This window comes from Ovis canadensis, chromosome 3 (genome assembly GCF_042477335.2).
Source record: "Ovis canadensis isolate MfBH-ARS-UI-01 breed Bighorn chromosome 3, ARS-UI_OviCan_v2, whole genome shotgun sequence".
Classification (NCBI taxonomy): Eukaryota; Metazoa; Chordata; class Mammalia; order Artiodactyla; family Bovidae; genus Ovis; species Ovis canadensis.
Window position 1 is genome coordinate 139,584,706 of NC_091247.1, and position 23,817 is coordinate 139,608,522.

General features: G+C 41.9%; 1 protein-coding gene across 1 annotated transcript; it reads left to right on the forward strand.

The window, feature by feature from the left end:
• Nucleotides 1-5,193: 5,193 nt before the first annotated feature.
• On the forward strand, nucleotides 5,194-9,953 carry LOC138438189 (keratin, type II cytoskeletal 6A-like). The gene is made up of 9 exons (XM_069586382.1): nucleotides 5,194-5,733; nucleotides 6,631-6,845; nucleotides 7,171-7,231; nucleotides 7,372-7,467; nucleotides 7,594-7,758; nucleotides 8,201-8,326; nucleotides 9,147-9,367; nucleotides 9,584-9,618; nucleotides 9,730-9,953. Exons 1-9 carry the CDS (start codon nucleotides 5,194-5,196, stop codon nucleotides 9,951-9,953), a joined length of 1,683 nt encoding a protein of 560 aa, XP_069442483.1.
• Nucleotides 9,954-23,817: the final 13,864 nt, after the last annotated feature.

Genomic DNA, 23,817 nt, shown 5'->3' on the forward strand with positions numbered 1-23,817 from the left:
TCTCCAATCTTCTCATGCAACTGTAGCAGCCCCTTTTTGAAGCACATTGCCATCCATATCTGTACTCCCTCACTTAAGAAACTTCTCTCCAACCAATGTAATAATGGAAGATCATTTTTCCCTGCTTCTATTTGCAACCACAATGCTAGAGTTAAACTGGATTCTCATATTGTTGTGAAAATGAAAGTCACTCAGCTGTGTCTAACTCTGTGACACCATGGACTGTATTCTCCAGTCTGGAATACTGGGGTGGGTAGCCTTTCCCTTCTCCAGGGAAATCTTCCCAACCCAGGGATAGAACTCAGGTCTCCTACATTGCAGGCAGATTCTTTACCAGTTGAGCCACAAGGGAAGCCCAAGAATACTGGAGTGGGTACCCTATCCCTTTTCCAGTGGATCTTCCTGACCCAAGAATCAAAATGGGTCTCCTGCACTGCAGGCCAATTCTTTACCAATTGATATCTGGGAAGCCCAGATATCAGGTTTGTTGTAGGTCAGAGCGAATAAGGAATACGCCATTCAGAGCTAAGCTTTTCAGATAGAGTAAAAAAAAAAAAAAAAAAGGTAATAAAATCATCCTATATTCTCCCATTTGAATTTGAAATGTATCTACAAACTTCTGATTTAAGTATTTCCTAATATGTTTTCACATATTTCTAGATCTGTATTTTGAAAAGACTTCAAACCTAGAAGAACCCAGTAACAATGAACATCCATAGCATAAAAATCCTAGCTTATAAATATCATTTCCCAATAAAAGGCACCTTAGCTACTCACAGAAATGACTGATTCCATGTCTGCTTCAAGGTAAGTACAGGGTAAATTGAGACTTCTTCTCCTGGTCAACAAAGAAGCTTTCAGAACCCAATGGGCCCCTGCCAAAAAGACCCAGAAGAAAATCTGAAGAACTCAAGTGGCGTAAAATGGGTCAGTTTAAGTACCCAAAAGGTTTAATGCCTGCAGGGGACAGAAACATATTAAATATATATTTTTGAACAGTGGATTTACAATCATACAAAACCAAAATAACAAACAAACAAAACTTCTTCAATTATATTTGGAAATTATGGTGGTCCCAATTCACTGTTATGAAAATTACAAAATTATAAGAAAGAAGCACTTATTCTGCTTTTCCTGTCTGAATAAAATATATATTACTATCTAAAAAGCAAACAATACAGATTTCTTCTTTATAGATGACTCCCAATTGATAAATGAGGAGGAGAGATGTTAAATTCAAAATTAAACATTTGCAACCTCTAATGAATAATCAATGTGGGACTTGACCAATGAATGGCAAAATACTAGATGACAAATTTATTTGGCACTTTTTAATGGAGGGATAAGGCTGGAACTACAGCTATACTACAGATCAGTCTTAACATCACTAAACTGGACAGCTAGCATTATGTGCCTCACAAGCTGAGGCAATATGGGCACACAGGACCAACTGGGACATAATCTTACCTGAAACAATGGGAAAAGTCTAATTAACTCATGCAACTACTATATAGGAAAAACTGGGGTTAGAAGTTATGTGGCACCAACAGGAAACAATGAACCAAATCAAGTGTAGATGTACTAGAGAAAAAAACAATTTTTCTACAAACCAGTGGTGTTAAAAAGGGATCTATTACAGTATGAAAGACTCTTAAGAGACCCAAGAATCTAGCTAGGATGTTGTTTCTAGAAAAACAGCATAAAAAGACATCTTGAAATAATCAGAGAAGTATGGACATAAATGGACACTAAGCTTCATTATGAAGTAACTGTTGCTACAGATACAAAACTATTATACTGTTAGATTAAAAAGTCATCCTTTCTTAGGCATGCTTGCAAATACTGACAATTGAAATGACTTAATGTCTTAAATTTTTGACAATACATCAATGAAAAAGTAGAAGATTTCAATAACAGAAGTAGAGGAATTAGATGAGACAATACTGAAAAATATGAATAAGTGTTTAATCTGGGAGACTGGTACATGGCTGTTTACATACTATTCTCTCTCACTGTATCCACTGGACTTCCACTGATACAAATTTTGACTAAGCAGTAAAGGAGGTTGTTCCACTGAGAAGAACACATACATTTGGGAATGAAATTTCTGATGATGGTAAATCTGATGTATTGCAGACAACTTTCAGGTGACCCCATCAGGCTCAGGAGAGGGGCCCTGAGTAATGATGTCTTCATTGACCCCAATAGTTTCCATGCAGTGCAAGAAAAGAAAAGTAATATTTCTAGTAGCAATTATTACTTAATATTTTAAATGCTATGTATTTGAAATATAAATATATGAATGGGAAACTTCTGAATGTAGCTGAGATGGAGCCATCTCTCTGTATTAGAAATTGCCTTAAACCAAACAAGGAGAACAAGAATCATAAAAGTAATCTCCACCCTCAACCACCAAAAGGAAAACATCTTAAATTCCTTCAATTTAAAAAATAAAGAATACAAAATCCTTCCTACAGAAAGAGAGAAAGCAATCACAGATGTTGGGAAAACTCAGAGAGAAGATGTCTTCAGTGCACATCTCAGAAAATCCAGTGAAGAACACTCTCAAAAACAGACAAATCAAAACTAAACAATATGGGAAACACAGAACAGTACACAAAGCTAACCCTGAGGTCTTCCTATTGCCAGGCACCTCTGACTCATGCAACTCCTACTACGTGAATATGAAGAACACGTCCTCAGGTGCATAACCAAGAATCAAAGAATCAATCTTTGCAACAGTCACAAGTGGGTGTGTGGGCTATAGGCAGGGCCTATTTGCCCTGAAGTTTCAAGACACAGGGAAGGCAGGGTTGAGTAAGGAATCAGAGGCAATGCCTATTGGCAGCTTGTTGTTGGAGAAGTAAAGAAAACTGAGACTGAACTGTGAGCCGCTCTGCAGACGTCTTCCTTGGCTTGGATGAATTAAAATCAAAAGAACTATTTACACAGCCTGTGTCCTACTGAGAATTCCTGTTATTCTGGTTGTGGCCTGGCCTCTCCTCCCACAAGACTGTCTGTAAAGGCAGGTCCAAAAGGATCTGAAATCCTTCAGAGATGAGCCCTTGTTAGGAAGGAACCATTCCAAGTCCCACAAAGGACACTTTACATGAAAGCAAACAAATAAACAAGCAAACAAAAAACACAAGGAAAAGGAAAAGCAAGAGGCACTTAGAAAACATTCAGTAGGAAGAAGTCATGGTTAAATATTTCCTAAGAGGCAATGAAACAAACATAATGAAATAATAAAGCCAAGGGGCAATAGAGTGAGAAATAGAAGATTAAAATATTAGCTGGTAAACTGCAGATAATTCGTGGAGAAAAAATAAAGCCACTATAGAAATGAAGTCCAGGCTGAAAACAGCCCAAGACCTTGCTGAAGCACAACAATGGATCACAGGTAAAGTGAAGCAAACAGCCCATAGGAAATAGCACTCAGAGAATGCTGCATGAGAACTGAGAGAGAACAGAGCTATGGGAGACAGAGTACATATACCATGTGCATAATTGCAAAAGAGCATATCTATATACCTCATATATATGTGTGTATTCAATATATATTCTCACATGCTTCACATATGCCCTAGGAGAAGCACAGAAACATTAAGTGAGGTGACTACAAGGATACACAGGCAACGGTAACGCCTTTACCTGTCTTACCATATAGGACTGGGGAATGGCCTTGAGCATGTAATTCATGTATTACTTATTTAATATTTTAAAATGAATAAGTTGATGTGTAAATATCAATATTATGTATATAAATAGGCATTCTGACATTTATATCTGTAATGTTTAAAGAGATAGCATATTAAGCTTCTAGTTGGAACTGTCAGTTCATAGCATACAAGAAAGTCTTGAGACCACTTTAAGAAGATGACATGATTATGCAAATTAACACTGCCGTGTTGGACTACCGAAAAACAAATAAAACCATTTCTCTCTTTTTTTCTTTTCACAAATAAACTGCAAGTGGAAAGATGGAGGCAGATTTAATGACCTGCAATATTATAAAAATATAATACGTTAAATATATCACCCAAACACAAGATTTATGGAACTTATTAGAATCCTGATTTGGAAAAGCAAGACACAAAATATAAATAACAAAAACAGACTTTCCCAAGATTGAATAAATACTTCTGGACGTTAACGAACATCTAAGTATTTAAGATATAGAAAAGGTATGCGTAAAAGAACAACTCACTTACAGATAAATATTGAATTGTATTCTAAAGATAAAACAAGATATTTGGGGACTGCTTTTCAGTATATTAGAGTTGATAGGGATTTGCATTAGAGTGTACAAGAAATAAGGAGACGGCAATGGCATCCCACTCAAGTACTCTTGCCTGGAAAACCCTAAGGACGGAGGAGCCTGGTAGGCTGCAGTCCATGGGGTCGCTAAGAGTCGGACACGGCTGAGCGACTTCACTTTGACTTTTCACTTTCATGCATTGGAGAGGGAAATGGCAACCCACTCCAGTGTCCTTACCTGGAGAATCCCAGGGATGGGGGAGCCTGGTGGGCTGCCGTCTATGGGGTTGCACAGAGTTGGACACGACTGAAGTGACTTAGCAGTACAGGAAATAAAACTGACCATGAGAAATTAATTTTTATAAAATCCAGTGATAGGCATACAGAGACCCATTTATATTGCAAATCTACATACCTACCTGTGGAAAATTTTGAGGAAAGCAAAAAAGTCATGTTTAATTTCTGTAATTCATGACAAACATAATAATTACTGTTATAGGAAAAGCTAGGCTATTTTGCTCTCCAGCATTCCTAGCTGGTGGGTGAAACATCAGGGAAGATGAGCCTCAGTACATTTCACACACGAGCATAACATGGAGAACCTTTGTGTGAGCTGCTGACTAACTCCCAGCTCACTGAGTTGAGACTAGTCTTACTGTACTCAGAGCCGTCAAAGCTGGAAGGCAGAAGTTTTCCCTGACTAAAGGAAACCAAAAATGCAATCTTCACATTTCATAACTTTTCTAATAAACCAGATGTGATGTCACTCTTTGTGAAGCCTGGCCCTTCCCAACCTGCAGGCTCACCTTCCAGGACTGAGCCCAGCCCATTTTCTCCATATATAAGCTGCTGCTGAAGCTCCACTTACAGACCTGCTCCTCTCAGCCCTGCACTGCACCCCTCGCTCCTTCCTCAGTCTCTGCTTCTTCCAGAACCATGTCTTGCAAATCCACCGTGAAGACCAAAACCATCAGCTGCAGGGGCTTCAGTGCCGGCTCAGCCAGACTCCCTGGGGTGTGCCGCTCTGGCTTCAGCAGCGTGTCCCTGTCCCGCTCCAGGGGCAGTGGCGGCCTCGCTGGAGTGTGTGGAGGAGCTGGCTTTGGCAGCCGCAGCCTCTATGGCCTGGGGGGCTCCAAGAGGATCTCCATCGCAGGGGGCAGCTGTGTCATCGGTGGTGGCTATGGCGGCAGAATTGGAGTTGGCTATGGCTTTGGAGGTGGAGCCGGGAGTGGAATTGGTTTTGGTGCTGGGGCTGGTAGTGGCTTTGGGCTCGGTGGTGGAGCTGGCTTTGGAGGTGGCTATGGGGGCTATGGCTTCCCTGTGATCCCCCCTGGAGGCATCCAAGAGGTCACTGTCAACCAGAGTCTCCTGACTCCCCTCAACCTGCAAATCGACCCCACCATCCAGCGGGTGAGGACTGAGGAGCGGGAGCAGATCAAGACCCTCAACAACAAGTTTGCCTCCTTCATCGACAAGGTGAGCTGGGAGTGTCTGCCACCAATGGGGATTGCAGAGGGCCCAAGAGAGCCAACTAAGAGACCTGTTCTACTGGAGGGGAGACTCGGGGGAGAGGGGGTGGGACTCAGGCGAGCTCTCCACTGGGATGCAGGACAGGCTACACGTGGACCCCAGGCGATGACGGTGATGGAAATCATTTATAACTACTCATCCGTCACATGGCCCCATTCCTGTCAAGGAAATAGTCACAGTTCTTGATAATCCTGAAGGAAAGAACAGAAAATAAGAGAATGCAATGAGATGGCTTGATCTTCTGGATGGTCTAAGAGAGTTAAAAGGGTATTGCAGTGGAAACTCCATTTGAGTCATAGATGGATGATGGATGGAGGAAAGAAAGCAAAAAACTAAAGGGAATTTGAGGGAAAACAACTCAAATATATATCCATAGAAATAGTCACCTAAGAACCAGAAAATGAGCATTAAGGGACTTTGTATCAGCCAGATTCGGGCACTATATGGGAAACAAGGTTAAATCCAATCATTAATAGAATTGGAATCTAATCATTAGACTATAAACATCTGATATCCCTTTAACTGAGGAATGTGCTTTGTAAAAGCTCTGTGCAGTATGAGAAAAATGCGATGATAAAGTACATTTGTGCTTGTTCTTGTCAAGAGGAAGACAGGAAGGGTTGAAAGTCACTGACTGACAGGCTCCATAAGTGAGAGGGAGGGAACATCTGACAGCTCCCTGGGGAAATTTGGCCATGAGACCTGTGTGATGTGAAGCCAAAGAGTCAGGGGAGCAGAACTGTCAGCCTCTGTACAGGATCTGGAGCAGCCCAGCACCACCAGGACCACCAGATCGGCCCGGGGACTTGTCAACTCACAGATCACCATCTGGTCTTCCTGCAGGTCCGATTCCTGGAGCAGCAGAACAAGGTCCTGGACACCAAGTGGACCCTGCTGCAGGAGCAGGGCACCAGGACCGTGAGGCAGAACCTGGAGCCTTTGTTCGAGCAGTACATCAACAACCTCAGGAGACAGCTGGATAGTATCCTTGGAGAGAGAGGCCGCCTGGACTCGGAGCTCAGGGGCATGCAGGACACGGTGGAGGACTTCAAGAACAAGTGAGTTACAGGAGAGAAATCACCTTAGATTCCTGAAGCCCACACTTCAGTCTGTTAGATGACCAGGTCCAAATGAGGGCATGGTTCTTAGGAAAACATGTCAATAGACATGACATTACAGTTGTTACAAACACAAACCCTGAAGAACAAAAGGGCCATAAAAGTTGAATGGGAAGAGTAATGGAGTAAAGAAATTGGAAACCACAAATTACAACCTTTAGGCTTATTGGCAAAAGTCTCATTTGTATGTACCCATTGTGGGAAGCAGAGATCCAAGGCTGCTCTTCACCCTGACTCAATTGGATTGTATTCCTTTTAATTCCAGATATGAAGATGAAATCAACAAACGCACAGCAGCAGAGAATGAGTTTGTGAAATTGAAGAAGGTGAGACGGAGTCAGATCAGGGGTTCACGCTCCTTTCCTGAAGGAGAGGGTTCTGAGAAAAGAATCACTGAGGAGGCTAAAACAGGAGCAGACTGCATAGGAGGGCTCATCTGATCCCAGGCTGTTTGCTTCTTCCCCAGGATGTGGATTGTGCCTACATGAACAAGGTTGAACTACAAGCCAAGGTAGATGCTCTCACAGATGAGATCAACTTCCTAAGAACCTTCTATGATGCTGTAAGTATCTCTCCACATTCTGTTTCATTGCCTTTAAAGAGATTTGTGAAGAGTGGAATATCTTTGGCCTAGGGGCCTCTCTAAACATCATGAGCAAAGATGGTCAGGTGATCTCTTGTTCTGCAGGAACTGGCTCAGATGCAAAGCTACATCTCAGACACTTCTGTGGTCCTCTCCATGGACAACAACCGCAACCTGGACCTGGACAGCATCATCGCTGAAGTCAAAGCCCAGTATGAGGAGATCGCTCAGAGGAGCCGGGCTGAGGCTGAGTCGTGGTACCAGTCCAAGGTGAGTGGGGAGGCGGCAGCTGATGAGGAATCCCTGTGCCTCCTCTGTGAGCATCAATGAGGCTGTAGACTTCAGTGGGGAAACTACAACTAAGAAGTGGGGGCCTCTCAGGGTAGACCTTTTGGGTAATTATGCCCAAGTCTCATAGGTCAAAGAACCCAAGCTAGGATGAAAGCTAAAGTAGATCAAGGTGAGTGACCCTTGTTTTAGCTTTATTTCAACGTTGATCTCAGCAATAGTACAGAACATTGCTTGTCCTGAAGAGAACCAGTCAGTCAGTGGTCTTCCCAAGGACGGTATGTGAGGGGTGAGGAGCGTCAATGACCTAGTAACACCAGTTTTCTTTAAATGTTTTATGGAAAACCATTAGATTCCTTTTTGAAAGACTAGATTAGTGTTTCTGAAGCTTATGGAGCTCACTTTGTCTCCCTCTGGTTTACAGTACGAGGAGCTGCGGGTGACGGCGGGCAGACACGGGGATGACCTGCGCAACACCAAGCAGGAGATCTCTGAGATCAACCGCGTGATCCAGAGGCTGAGATCTGAGATTGACCATGTCAAGAAGCAGGTACAGTGGGGACCATGGAAGAGAAAAGCATCCTTTCCTTCCTCGACCATCAGGTATCATCAAACATCATATGGGTAGTTATTGGGCACTGAGGAAAAAGCAGAGAGAGGAGGACATGTCATGGTTGAGTTTTCCTAGGTTAGAGAGATGAAGCCCAACTCAAGAGCAGGAAACAAACTCAGGATAGGATGAATCTCAGCTGGTCAGTGGTTCATACAGACAGTCTCGAGGCATTGAAATGAGATTCCATAAGGAGAATGATTGAGTTGGGGATGCAAGACACAAGTTGGCAAAGAAAAGCTCAGGCTAGAAAGTACAGGGGAAGAATGCTGCAAGTATGCTCATACTCAATGTGAAAAAGAATCTGAGAAAAGACACAGGACAAATGAGAGTTGTTCAAAAAAATATCTGTGAAGTGAAAGGAAGGTGAGGTCTCAAGAGTTTGAGATAAAATCGTCTTTCAGGGAGGATGTTTGTGGTTTTGTATAAGCTGTTGTACATCCATGTGAACTTATCCAAAGTGTCAACATTCAAAACTAGGCAGTAGGTCCATTTCTTCCCATGTCCCTGGTCTTCAGTCTGCTGTGGTATCTTCCAGCCCCATCATCCTTAGGATGGTTAACAGAGAAGGGAATAGATTTTCTTAAAGGACTCCAAGACTAGTTACGATTAGCAGCACTGAGGAAAACTGGACAAAACGAATCAAACCTCCATTTCCGTGAGGTCTGGTCTCTAGAGCTCTTCCTCACTGGGAAAGTGGAACGACGTTTCCTCTCCCCTGGAGTCCAGATTCAGGCTCCCCTGCCCTCCTCCCCTCTAGTGCACCAGCCTGCAATCCGCCATCGCCGACGCCGAGCAGCGTGGGGAGCTGGCCCTCAAGGACGCCAGGAACAAGCTTGCTGACCTGGAGGACGCCCTGCAGAAGGCCAAGCAGGACATGGCCCGGCTGCTGAAGGAGTACCAGGAGCTCATGAATGTCAAGCTGGCCCTGGACGTGGAGATTGCCACCTACAGGAAGCTGCTGGAAGGCGAGGAGTGCAGGTGAGGAACTCACACAGCCTCCGCAACCACCTGGCTCCGTCTCCAAGAAGTCCTGCCAATGAGCCCAGGTGGAAGGCACTCTAGTGGTGGTCATAGTGCTACTCCCAGAAGAGCACTGAGAAGGCAGCTCCTGGGGACTCTCCTCACACGGAGGTTTCCCATGCGGGGCCAGCTGTGGCTCCGGGTCTCATCGTGGCTGTGTCTTCTCTCTCCTAGGCTGAGTGGGGAAGGCGCTGGACAAGTCAACATCTGTAAGTACCTTCACCTGCCCCCATCCCTTGCCCTGGTGTCCCTCTGACTGGACTCTGTGTGGCAGAGTGAGCTCACCATCTTGTCCTGACCTTGCCCCTTTGCTTTCACAGCCGTGGTACAGTCGACCGTTTCCAGTGGCTATGGTGGTGCCAGCGGTCTCGGCAGTGGCTTAGGCATAGGCGGAGGAAGTGGCTGCTCCTACAGCATTGGAGGTGGCTTCAGTTCTGGCAGTGGCAGAGCCATAGGGGGTGGCTACGGCTCCTCTGGAGGCAGCTGTTCCACCATCAAATACACCACCACCTCCTCCTCCAGCAGGAAGAGCTACAAGCACTGAAGTCCTGTCATGGGCTCAAGCTCCCACAATGTCTCAGGCTCCCTCTCCAGCTTCACCACCCTCTCCTCTGGTTGCTTCCTCTCTTCCACTCCCTTCATCTCTTGTTTTCAGTTACAACTGAAGTTACTGAGTGCTTTCATCTCCAACTGCCAATACCTGCTCTACCTGAGCTTCCATTGTTCACCATTGGAAATTAACTACTTGGTCCTAGTCCAGACAGGGAATCCTCCTTGCTTTCCACTGGCCCAGGAAGTCCTGTCTCAGAGGTGCTGTGTTCCTCCATTTCAGTGATTGCAAAAGCAGGAGTGACTGGTTCTTTGATGTACAGGGTCTGTATCTCTGTGTTGCTTCCTCTGCTCTTTGCTCACTTCTGTTGCTAAATAAAGCAGATTTATCACATAATGTGTGGTTTCACATAGCTTTTCTTTGTCGCCAATGGATCTTGAGGTTTTCTTCTGATAAATGCCTTCTCAGGAGTGAAGCATACCCCCAGTGCCCATGTGCTTCACGCTCCTCCTTTAGAGAACTTCAACAGACAGCAATTTAGCATCCTGATGCCAGCAGTCCCCTGAGAACAGCCTGGCATGTGGAGTGCGAGGGATCTGGGTCCATCACAGTAAAGTCTGGTTTTACTGCTCAGATGAGGTCTCAGCAGTTTAGTTTCTCTGACTTGTCTCTATGATTCTACCTCCTTCTGCCGCAGTAATCATCCATATTCCTCAGAGAATCACATTACAGTCCAATTAGATCAGAAGAACATTGACTAGAGTGTAAGATGTCTGATTTATATTTTAAAATGCCTTATGACCACAAAGTGTGCCTGACAACATGTATCAGGTGTAATGTAAAAGTATATAGTTCTGAACTGAAAGTATGCTTTTAGCAATGTATCCGGAGGAAACAGTACAAATGAAAGAGCTCCTACTTCTGGGATATGAATCCCAATAAAGCTGCACCTGGGAAATAATGGAAACATTGGTTAATTTCAGGATCTTACAGACTCAGAAACAAAATGCAAGTGCTGATTTTTTTAAGTATGGAGACAAAATAGGAAGGCCTTTTCCCTCACCCCAAAAGCCTCTCACAGAGACTCAGAGAGGTCGAGTCTTTGCCCAGTCTTGTCCAAAGACATGGCCTTGCATTCTCCCTCAGCCATGTCTTGGCTTCCTTTGACTTTCTGAATGGATAAAGAAATCTCATGATACAGTGCAAGGTTGGTCTGCGAGTCAGGCAATGTTCCTGAGATTTAGTCATTGTTTCCAGTCTGTTTTGTCCACAGCCTTAATCTCAGATGATTTCTCTGGAGAATCCACCTAATACCATGCAAGTTCTCTTCTGAAGAATCGAGGAGATATGTCTGATTCTACGAATGGGGAGGAGTATAAGCAAAGGTGATTCTGGAGCATCTTTCACCAGCAGAAAGTGAAGAAATAGTCACAGAAGACACTGAAAGAGCTATTAGTAGACAAACTGAAACTTCTTGAGCCATAAATAAATAGATAAATAAATCATATTTGGGTTGAAGCCCAGTTATGAAATAATTACTCATGGTATCTACATTGACAAAACAGACTGGCAGAGTTCCTCAGAACTTTCTAAGTCACGAAGACAAGGAAAATCGGACAAACTGTGTTAAACCAAGAAAGGTCTAAGGGGACACAATGACTAAATGAAACGTAGTTATTATGGAAAACATTTAAGGCAAGGGGTTCCAAGTATCATCTGTATTTTTTACTAATTTTCGTACAAAATTATAAAACAAGCAAGGTAAAGAAAGAGACAGAGTCACAAAGAAACAGAAAGACAGTTGGAGGGACAGAGATACAGAGAAATCATTGGATGGCTAATGATAAAACAATAATATTGACAATCTCATGTTGGTTTTCACTCCAGGAAACTGTATGTTTTTAATCTGTGCACTTCCTAAATCTTTTGATGTTGAACCTTGTTATTTCAAAAGAGAAAGTGTGTTCCTCATGATGTCCTCACTGTATGACATCTGAAATTAAAAGTGGCTACAATTTTGGTATTAAGGAAGAAAAGGTTCAATCTCTTGATTAACGTGCATGAGATTAAAACTTTCAGATTGATTTCTTCTGCCTCTTGAGGGCTGAATAGGAAGAAACATTTTTTTCTGTTGAAAGAGTAAAGTCTTGCTTTTGAAGTAAGGAAGGACTCGGCAGTACCAAAGGTTGTTAGATACTGGATTTGGCTCCTAAGGACACTAGTCAATTGCTTCCTCCAGTATAGGGTCTAGGTACCTGGAAAATACAGAAAAGACATCTTTTTCATAACAATCTCAAATAGAAGAACTGTTCCTACTTAGAAGCTATACCCAAAGTTCACCTTACCTGAATCTTTTGTGATCCAGGATGATCACTTGTGAGCCATACAAGGTAGATTCAGCTATGTTGGCTAGAATCCCCAGCACAGACTAATGAATGGCATCACAGTTCGTGGGGGCACAGGGTGTGGCACAGGCAGAAGAGGGAACATTTCCAAGGGTCCCGAGAGCAGATTGCTCTTCTCTGCCCGTGGCATGCCCCAGGAGGCATTCCCTACAGACTTCCTGCTAACTAACGCTTCACCATACTTGTCCTTGAGAAAAGCTAACAGTAGACCTCAGGATGGGAGGCAAAAGGTGTTGAGGAGTCCATCTTTGAGAGCAACTGGATATCTTGGACCAGGACTTTCTCTAGGCCATCTCTTCTCTTCAAGGCTGTCACCTTGAAGACTCCAGGGATGTCCCTACAACACCAGAAAGGGAGTTCAGTTCAGTCACTCAGTCATGTCCGACTCTTTGCGACCCATGAATCACAGCACACCAGGCCTCCCTGTCCATCACCAATGCTCAGAGTTCACTCAAACTCATGTCCATCGAGTCGGTGATGCCATCCAGCTACCTCATCCTCTGTCGTCCCCTTCTCCTCCTGCCCCCAATTCCTCCCAGCATCAGGGTCTTTTCCATTAAGTCAGCTCTTCACATGAGATGGCCAAAGTATGGGAGTTTCAGCTTCAGCATCGGTCCTTCCAAAGAACACCCAGGACTAATCTCCTTTAGGATGGACTGGTTGGATCTCCTTGCAGTCCAAGGGACTCTCAAGAGTCTCCTCCAACATCACAGTTCAAAAGCATCAATTCTTTGGTGCTCAGCTTTCTTCATAGTCCAACTCTCACATCCATACATGACCACAGGAAAAACCACAGCCTTGACTAGAGGGAGCTTTGTTGGCAAAGTAATGTCTCTGCTTTTGCATATGCTATCTAGGTTGGTCGTAACTTTCCTTCCAAGGAGTAAGCGTCTTTTAATTTCATGGCTGCAGTCACCATCTGCAGTGATTTCAGAGCCCCCCAAAATAAATTCTGACACAGTTTCCCATCTATCTGCCATGAAGTGATGGGACGGGATGCCATGATCTTTGTTTTCTGAATGTTGAGCTTTAAGCCAACTTTTGCACTCTCCTCTTTCACTTTCATCAAGAGGCTTTTTAGTTCCTCTTCACTTTCTGCCATAAGGGTGGTGTCATCTGCATATCTGAGGTTATTGATAGTTCTCCCGGCAATCTTGATTCCAGCTTGTGCTTCTTCCAGCCCAGCGTTTCTCGTGATGTTCTCTGCATATACGTTAAATAAGCAGGGTGACAACATACAGCCTTGATGTACTCCTTTTCCTATCTGGAACCAGTCTGTTGTTCCATGTCCAGTTCTAACTGTTGCTTCCTGATCTGCATACAGGTTACTCAAGAGGCAGGTCAGGTGGTCTGGTATTCCCATCTCTTTCAGAATTGTCCACAGTTGATTGTGATCCACACAGTCAAAGGCTTTGGCATAGTCAATAAAGCAGAAACTGCTGTTTTTCTGGAATCTCTTGCTTTTCGATGATCCAGCAGATGTTGGCAATTTGATCTCTGGTTCCTCTGCCTTTTCTAAAACCAGCTTGAACATCTGGAAGTTCACAGTTTATGTACTGCTGAAGCCTGGCTTGGAGAATTTTGAGCATTACTTTACTAGTGTGTGAGATGAGTGCAATTGTGTGGTAGTGTGAGCATTCTTTTGGCAATGCCTTTCTTGGGATTGGAATGAAACCTGACTTTTTCCAGTCCTGTGGCCACTGCTGAGTTTTCCAAATTTGCTGGCATATTGAGTGCAGCACTTTCACAGCATCATCTTTCAGGATTTGAAATAGCTCAATTGGAATTCCATCACCTCCACTAGCTCTGTTTGTAGTGATGCTTTCTAAGGCCCACTTGACTTCACATTCTAGGATGTCTGGCTCTAGGTGAGTTGATCACACCATTGTGATTATCTGGGTCGTGAAGCTCTTTTCTGTACAGTTCTTCTGTGTATTCTTGCCATCTCTTCTTAATATCTTCTTCTTCTGTTAGGTCCATACCATTCCTGTCCTTTATCGAGCCCATCTTTGCATGAAATGTTCCCTTGGTATCTCTAATTTTCTTGAAGAGATCTCTAGTCTTTCCCATTCTGTTGTTTTCCTCTATTTCTTTGCATTGATCGCTGAGGAAGGCTTTCTTATCTCTCCTTGCTATTCTTTGGAACTCTGCATTCAGATGCTTATATCTTTCTTTTTCTCCTTTGCTTTTTGCTTCTCTTCTTTTCACAGCTCTTTGTAAGGTCCCCTCAGACAGCCATTTTGCTGTTTTGCATTTCTTTTCCACGGGGATGGTCTTGATCCCTGTCTCTTGTACAATGTCACGAACCTCCATCCATAGTTCATCAGGCACTCTTTCTATCAGATCTAGTCCCTTAAATCTATTCCTCACTTTCACTGTATAATCATAAGGGATTTGATTTAGGTCATACCTGAATGGTCTAGTCGTTTTCCCCACTTTCTTCGATTTAAGTCTGAATCTGACAATAAGGAGTTCATGATCTGAGCCACAGTCAACTAACTCCCGGTCTTGTTTTTGCTGACTTTATAGAGCTTCTCCATCTTTGGCTGCAAAGAATGTAATCAATCTGATTTCAGTGTTGACCATCTGGTGATGTCCATGTGTAGAATCTTGTGTTGTTGGAAGAGGGTGTTTGCTATGACCAGTGCGTTCTCTTGGCAAAACTCTATTAGCCTTTGCCCTGCTTCATTCCGGACTCCAAGGCCAAATTTGCCTGTTACTCCAGGTGTTTCTTGACTTCCTACTTTTACATTCCAGTCCCCTATAATGAAAAGGACATCTTTTTGGGTGTTAGTTCTAAAAGGTCTTGTAGGTCTTCATAGAACCATTCAAATTCAGCTTCTTCAGTGCTACTGGTCAGGACATAGGCTTGGATTACCATGCTATTGAATGGTTTGCCTTGGAAATAAACAGAGATCATTCTGTCATTTTTGAGACTGCATCCAAGTACTGCATTTCGGACTCTCTTGTTGACCATGATGGCTACTCCATTTCTTCTGAGGGATTCCTGCCCACAGTAGTAGATATAATGGTCATCTGAGTTAAATTCACTCATTCCAGACCATTTTAGTTCACTGATTCCTAGAATGTTGACGTTGACTTTTGCCATCGCTTGTTTGACCACTTCCAATTTGCCTTGATTCATGGACCTGATATTCCAGGTTCCTATGAAATATTGCTCTTTAAAGCAACAGACCTTGCTTCTATCACCAGTACCATCCACAAATGAGTATTGTTTTTGCTTTGGCTCCATCCCTTCATTCTTTCTGGAGTTATTTCTCCACTGATCTCCAGTAGCATATTGGGCACCTACCAACCTGAGGCGTTCCCCTTTCAGTATCCTATCATTTTGCCTTTGCATACTGTTCATGGGGTCCCTTCTCCAGTGGACCACATTCTGTCAGACCTCTCCACCATGACCCTCCCGTCCTGGGTGGCCCCACTTGGCATGGCTTAGTTTCACTGAGTTAGACAAGGCTGTGCTCCGTGTGATTAGATTGGCTAGTTTTCTGTGATTATGGTTTTAGTGTGTCTGCCCCCTGATGCCTTCTTGCAACACCTACTGTCTTACTTGGGTTTCTCTTACCTTGGACGTAGGGTATGTCTTCACGGCTGCTCCAGCAAATCACAGCCGCTGCTCCTTACCTTGGAGCAGGGGTATCTGCTCACGGCCACACCACCTGACTCTAAACGTGGAGTAGCTCCTCTCGGCCCTCCTTTTTCTGTGCAGCTGCCCGCCCTCGGGTGTGGGGTAGCTCCTCTCTGCTGTCACCCCTGACCTCTGACTTGGGGTAACTCCTCTCAGCAACTGCTGTGCCGATGCAGCAGAAATGGAGTAGGGGTGCAAATTCATCCTCTGTCGTCTTAGAGGCAGATCCACTCGAATGTGCCATTTTCTCCAACACTCTTACTGTCCCCAGCCTTTTTTTTTTCTCTTCTTTATTAATTTTTTTTTATATACAACACAGATTTTTATTTTCTATTAAATGTGTATTTTTACTTTATTTTGCTTTACAATACTGTATTGGTTTTGCCATACATTGACATGAATCTGCCACGGGTGTACATGAGTTCCCAATCCTGAACCCCCTTCCCACCTCCCACCCCATATCATCTCTCTGTATCATCCCCATGCACCAGCCCCAAGCCTCCTGTATCCTGTATCAAACACAGACTGGCAGTTCATTTCTTACATGATAGTATGCATGTTGCAATGCCATTCTCCCAAATCTTCCCACTCTCTCCCTCTCCCACAGAGTCCAAAAGTCCGTTCTATACATCTGTGTCTCTTTTGCTGTCTCGCATACAGGGTTATCATTACCATCTTTCTAAATTCCATATATATGTGTTAGTACACTGTATTGGTGTTTTTCTTTCTGGCTTACTTCACTCTGTATAATAGGCTGCAGTTTCATCCACCTCATTAGAACTGATTCAAATGTATTCTTTTTAATGGCTGAGTAATACTCCATGGTGTATATGTACCACAAATTTCTTATCCATTCATCTGCTGATGGGCATCTAGGTTGCTTCCATGTCCTGGCTATTATAAACAGTGCTGCGATGAACATTGGGGTACACGTGTCTCTTTCAATTCTGGTTTCCTTAGTGTGTATGCCCAGCAGTGGGATTGCTGGGTCATAAGGCAGTTCTATTTGCAATTTTTTAAGGAATCTCCACACTGTTCTCCATAGTGGCTGTACTAGTTTGCATTTCCAAAACTGAACCAGGAAGAAATAGAAAATCTTAACAGACCCATCACAAGCACCGAAATTGAAACTGTAATCAGAAATCTTCCAGCAAACAAAAGCCAAGGTTCACACGGCTTCACAGCTGAATTCTAACAAAAATTTAGAGAATAGCTAACACCTATCCTACTCAAACTCTTCCAGAAAATTGCAGAGGAAGGTAAACTTCCAAACTCATTCTATGAGGCCACCATCACCCTAATACCAAAACCTGACAAAGATGCCACACAAATGAAAACTACAGGCCAATATCACTTATGAACATAGATGAAAAAATCCTTCACAAAATTCTAGCAATCAGAATCCAACAGCATATTAAAAAGATCATACACCATGACCAAGTGGGCTTTATCCCAGGGATGCAGGGTGTCTTCAATATCTGCAAATCAATCAATGTAATTCACCACATTAACAAATTGAAAAATAAAAGCCATATATTATCTCAACAGATGCAGAGAAGGCCTTTGACAAAATTCAACATCCATTTATGATAAAAACTCTCCAGAAAGCAGGAATAGAAGGAACATACCTCAACAAAATAAAAGCTATATATGACAAACCCACAGCAAACGTTATCCTCAATGGAGAAAAATTGAAAGCATTTCCCGTAAAGTCAGGAACAAGACAAGGGTGCCCACTTTCACCACTACTATTCAACATAGTTCTGGAAGTTTTGGCCACAGCAATCAGAGCAGAAAAAGAAATAAACGGAATCTAACTTGGAAAAGAAGAAGTAAAACTCTCACTGTTTGCAGATGACATGATCCTCTACATAGAAAACCCTAAAGACTCCATCAGAAAATTACTAGACCTAATCAATGAATAGAGTAAAGTTGCAGGATATAAAATCAACACACAGAAATCCCTTGCATTCCTATACACTAATAATGAGAAAATAGAAAGAGAAATTAAGGAAACAATTCCATCACCATTGCAACGAAAAGAATAAAATACTTACGAATTCATCTACCTAAAAAACTAAAGACCTATATATAGAAAACTATAAAACACTGATGAAAGGAATCAAAGAGGACACTAATAGATGGAGAAATGTACCATGTTCATGGATTGAAAGAATCAATATAGTGAAAATGAGGACACTACCCAAAGCAATCTACACATTCTATGCAATCCCTATCAAGCTACCAATGGTATTTTTCACAGAGCTAGAACAAATAATTTCACAATTTGTATGCAAATACAAAAAACCTCGAATAGCCAAAGCAATCTTGAGAAAGAAGAATGGAACTGGAGGAATCAACCTGCCTAACTTCAGGCTCTTCTACAAAGCCACAGTCATCAAGACAGTATGGTATTGGCACAAAGACAGAAATATAGATCAATGAAACAAAATAGAAAGCCCAGAGATAAAGCCACATACCTATGGACACCTTATCTTTGACAAAGGAGGCAAGAATATACACTGGGTTAAAGACAATCTCTTTAACAAGTGGTGCTGGGAAAACTGGTCAACCACTTGTAAAAGAATGAAACTAGATCACTTTCTAACACCATACACAAAAATAAACTCAAAAAGGATTAAAGATCTAAATGTAAGACCAGAAACTATAAAACTCCTAGAGGAGAACATAGGCAAAACACTCTCCGACATACATCACAGAAGGATCCTCTATGATCCACCTCCCAGAATACTGGAAATATAAGCAAAAACAAACAAATGGGATCTAATTAAAATTAAAAGCTTCTGGGCAACAAAGGAAACTATAAGCAAGGTGAAAAGACCGCCTTCAGAATGGGAGAAAATAATAGCAAATGAAGCAACTGACAAACAACTAATCTCAAAAATATACAAGCAACTTATGCAGCTCAATTCCAGAAAAATAAATGACCCAATTAAAAAATGGGCCAAAGAACTAAATAGACATTTCTCCAAAGAAGACATACAGATGGCTAACAAACACATGAAATTAAGACACTTACTCCTTGGAAGAAAAGTTTTGACCAGCCTAGATAGTATATTCAAAAGCAGAGACATTACTTTGCCCACAAAGGTCGGTCTAGTCAAGGCCATGGTTTTTCCTGTGGTCATGTATGGATGTGAGAGTTGGACTGTGAAGAAGGCAGAGCGCAGAAGAATTGATGCTTTGGAACTGTGGTCTTGAAGAAGACTCTTGAGAGTCCCTTGGAGTACAAGGAGATCCAACCAGTCCATTCTGAAAGAGATCAGCCCTGGGATATCTTTGGAAGGAATGACGCTAAAGCTGAAACTCCAGTACTTTGGCCACCTCATGTGAAGAGTTGACTCATTGGAAAAGACTCTGATGCTGGGAGGGATTGGGGGCAGGAGGAGAAGGGGATGACAGAGGATGAGATGGCTGGATGGCATCACGGACTCGATGGACGTGAGTCTGAGTGAACTCTGGGTGTTGGTGATGGACAGGGAGGCCTGGCGTGCTGTGATTCATGGGGTCGCAGAGAGTGGGACATGACTGAGCAACTGAACTGAACTGAACAAACACATGAAAAGATGCTCAACATCACTCACTATCAGAGAAATGCAAATCAAAGCCACAATGAGGTACCATTTCACACCTGTCAGAATGATTGCGATCCAAAAGTCTACAAGCAATAAATGCTGGAGAGGGTGTGGAGAAAAGGGACCTCTCTTACACTGTCTCCAGTCTTTCATGCAACTGTAGCAGCCCCTTTCTGAAGCACATTGCCATCCATATCTGTACTCCCTCACTTTAGAAACTTCTCTCCAACCATTGTAATAATGTTTTTCCTGCTTCTATTTGCAACCACAATGCTAGAGTTAAACTGGATTCTCATATTGTTGTGAAAATGAAAGTCACTCAGCTGTGTCTAACTCTGTGACACCATGGACTGTATTCTCCAGTCTGGAATACTGGGGTGGGTAGCCTTTCCCTTCTCCAGGGAAATCTTCCCAACCCAGGGATAAAACCCAGGTCTCCTACATTGCAGGCAGATTCTTTACCAGTTGAGCCACAAGGGAAGCCCAAGAATACTGGAGTGGGTACCCTATCCCTTTTCCAGTGGATCTTCCTGACCCAAGAATCAAAATGGGTCTCCTGCACTGCAGGCCAATTCTTTACCAACTGAGCTACCAGGGAAGCCTGGATATCAGGTTTGTTGTAGGACAGAGCGAATAAGGAATACGCCATTCAGAGCTAAGCTTTTCAGATAGAGTAAAAAAAAAAAATACAGTTATAAAATCATCCTATATTCTCCCATTTGAATTTGAAATATATCTACAAACTTCTGATTTAAGTATTTCCTAATATGTTTTCACATATTTCTAGATCTGTATTTTGAAAAGACTTCAAACCTAGAAGAACACAGTAACAATGAACATCCATAGCATAAAAATCCTAGCTTATAAATATCATTTCCCAATAAAAGGCACCTTAGCTACTCACAGAAATGACTGATTCCATGTCTGCTTCAAGGTAAGTACAGGGTAAATTGAGACTTCTTCTCCTGGTCAACAAAGAAGCTTTCAGAACCCAATGGGCCCCTGCCAAAAAGACCCAGAAGAAAATCTGAAGAACTCAAGTGGCGTAAAATGGGTCAGTTTAAGTACCCAAAAGGTTTAATGCCTGCAGGGGACAGAAACATATTAAATATATATTTTTGAACAGTGGATTTACAATCATACAAAACCAAAATAACAAACAAACAAAACTTCTTCAATTATATTTGGAAATTATGGTGGTCCCAATACACTGTTTTGAAAATTACAAAATTCTAAGAAAGAGACACTGATTCTGCCTTTCCTGCCTGAATAAAATATATATTACTATCTAAAAAGCAAACAATACAGATTTCTTCTTTATAGATGACTCCCAATTGATAAATGAGGAGGAGAGATGTTAAATTCAAAATTAAACATTTGCAACCTCTAATGAATAATCAATGTGGGACTTGACCAATGAATGGTAAAATATTAGATGACAAATTTATTTGGCACTTTTTAATGGAGGGATAAGGCTGGAACTACAGCTATACTACAGATCAGTCTTAACATCACTAAACTGGACAGCTAGCATTATGTGCCTCACAAGCTGAGGCAATATGGGCACACAGGACCAACTGGGACATAATCTTACCTGAAACAATGAGAAAAGTCTAATTAACTCATGCAACTACTATATAGGAAAAACTGGGGTTAGAAGTTATGTGGTACCAACAGGAAACAATGAACCAAATCAAGTGTAGACGTACTAGAGAAAAAAACAATTTTTCTACAAACCAGTGGTGTTAAAAAGGGATCTATTACAGTATGAAAGACTCTTAAGAGACCCAAGAATCTAGCTAGGATGTTGTTTCTAGAAAAACAGCATAAAAAGACATCTTGAAATAATCAGAGAAGTATGGACATAAATGGACACTAAGCTTCATTATGAAGCAACTATCATTACAGATACAAAACTGTTATGCTGTTAGATTAAAAAGTCATCCTTTCTTAGGCATGCTTGCAAATACTGACAATTGAAATGACTTAATGTCTTAAGTTTCTTGACAATACATCAACAAAAAAGTAGAAGATTTCAATAACAGAAGTAGAGGAATTAGATGAGACAATACGGAAAAATATGGATAAGTGTTTAATCTGGGAGACTGGTACATGGCTGTTTACATACTATTCTCTCTCACTGTATCCACTGGACTTCCACTGATACAAATTTTGACTAAGCAGTAAAGGAGGTTGTTCCACTGAGAAGAACACATACATTTGGGAATGAAATTTCTGATGATGGTAAATCTGATGTATTGCAGACAACTTTCAGGTGACCCCATCAGGCTCAGGAGAGGGGCCCTGAGTAATGATGTCTTCATTGACCCCAATAGTTTCCATGCAGTGCAAGAAAAGAAAAGTAATATTTCTAGTAGCAATTATTACTTAATATTTTAAATGCTATGTATTTGAAATATAAATATATGAATGGGAAACTTCTGAATGTAGCTGAGATGGAGCCATCTCTCTGTATTAGAAATTGCCTTAAACCAAACAAGGAGAACAAGAATCATAAAAGTAATCTCCACCCTCAACCACCAAAAGGAAAACATCTTAAATTCCTTCAATTTAAAAAATAAAGAATACAAAATCCTTCCTACAGAAAGAGAGAAAGCAATCACAGATGTTGGGAAAACTCAGAGAGAAGATGTCTTCAGTGCACATCTCAGAAAATCCAGTGAAGAACACTCTCAAAAACAGACAAATCAAAACTAAACAATATGGGAAACACAGAACAGTACACAAAGCTAACCCTGAGGTCTTCCTATTGCCAGGCACCTCTGACTCATGCAACTCCTACTACGTGAATATGAAGAACACGTCCTCAGGTGCATAACCAAGAATCAAAGAATCAATCTTTGCAACAGTCACAAGTGGGTGTGTGGGCTATAGGCAGGGCCTATTTGCCCTGAAGTTTCAAGACACAGGGAAGGCAGGGTTGAGTAAGGAATCAGAGGCAATGCCTATTGGCAGCTTGTTGTTGGAGAAGTAAAGAAAACTGAGACTGAACTGTGAGCCGCTCTGCAGACGTCTTCCTTGGCTTGGATGAATTAAAATTAAAAGAACTATTTACACAGCCTGTGTCCTACTGAGAATTCCTATTATTCTGGTTGTGGCCTGGCCTCTCCTCCCACAAGACTGTCTGTAAAGGCAGGTCCAAAAGGATCTGAAATCCTTCAGAGATGAGCCCTTGTTAGGAAGGAACCATTCCAAGTCCCACAAAGGACACTTTACATGAAAGCAAACAAATAAACAAGCAAACAAAAAACACAAGGAAAAGGAAAAGCAAGAGGCACTTAGAAAACATTCAGTAGGAAGAAGTCATGGTTAAATATTTCCTAAGAGGCAATGAAACAAACATAATGAAATAATAAAGCCAAGGGGCAATAGAGTGAGAAATAGAAGATTAAAATATTAGCTGGTAAACTGCAGATAATTCGTGGAGAAAAAATAAAGCCACTATAGAAATGAAGTCCAGGCTGAAAACAGCCCAAGACCTTGCTGAAGCACAACAATGGATCACAGGTAAAGTGAAGCAAACAGCCCATAGGAAATAGCACTCAGAGAATGCTGCATGAGAACTGAGAGAGAACAGAGCTATGGGAGACAGAGTACATATACCATGTGCATAATTGCAAAAGAGCATATCTATATACCTCATATATATGTGTGTATTCAATATATATTCTCACATGCTTCACATATGCCCTAGGAGAAGCACAGAAACATTAAGTGAGGTGACTACAAGGATACACAGGCAACGGTAACGCCTTTACCTGTCTTACCATATAGGACTGGGGAATGGCCTTGAGCATGTAATTCATGTATTACTTATTTAATATTTTAAAATGAATAAGTTGATGTGTAAATATCAATATTATGTATATAAATAGGCATTCTGACATTTATATCTGTAATGTTTAAAGAGATAGCATATTAAGCTTCTAGTTGGAACTGTCAGTTCATAGCATACAAGAAAGTCTTGAGACCACTTTAAGAAGATGACATGATTATGCAAATTAACACTGCCGTGTTGGACTACCGAAAAACAAATAAAACCATTTCTCTCTTTTTTTCTTTTCACAAATAAACTGCAAGTGGAAAGATGGAGGCAGATTTAATGACCTGCAATATTATAAAAATATAATACGTTAAATATATCACCCAAACACAAGATTTATGGAACTTATTAGAATCCTGATTTG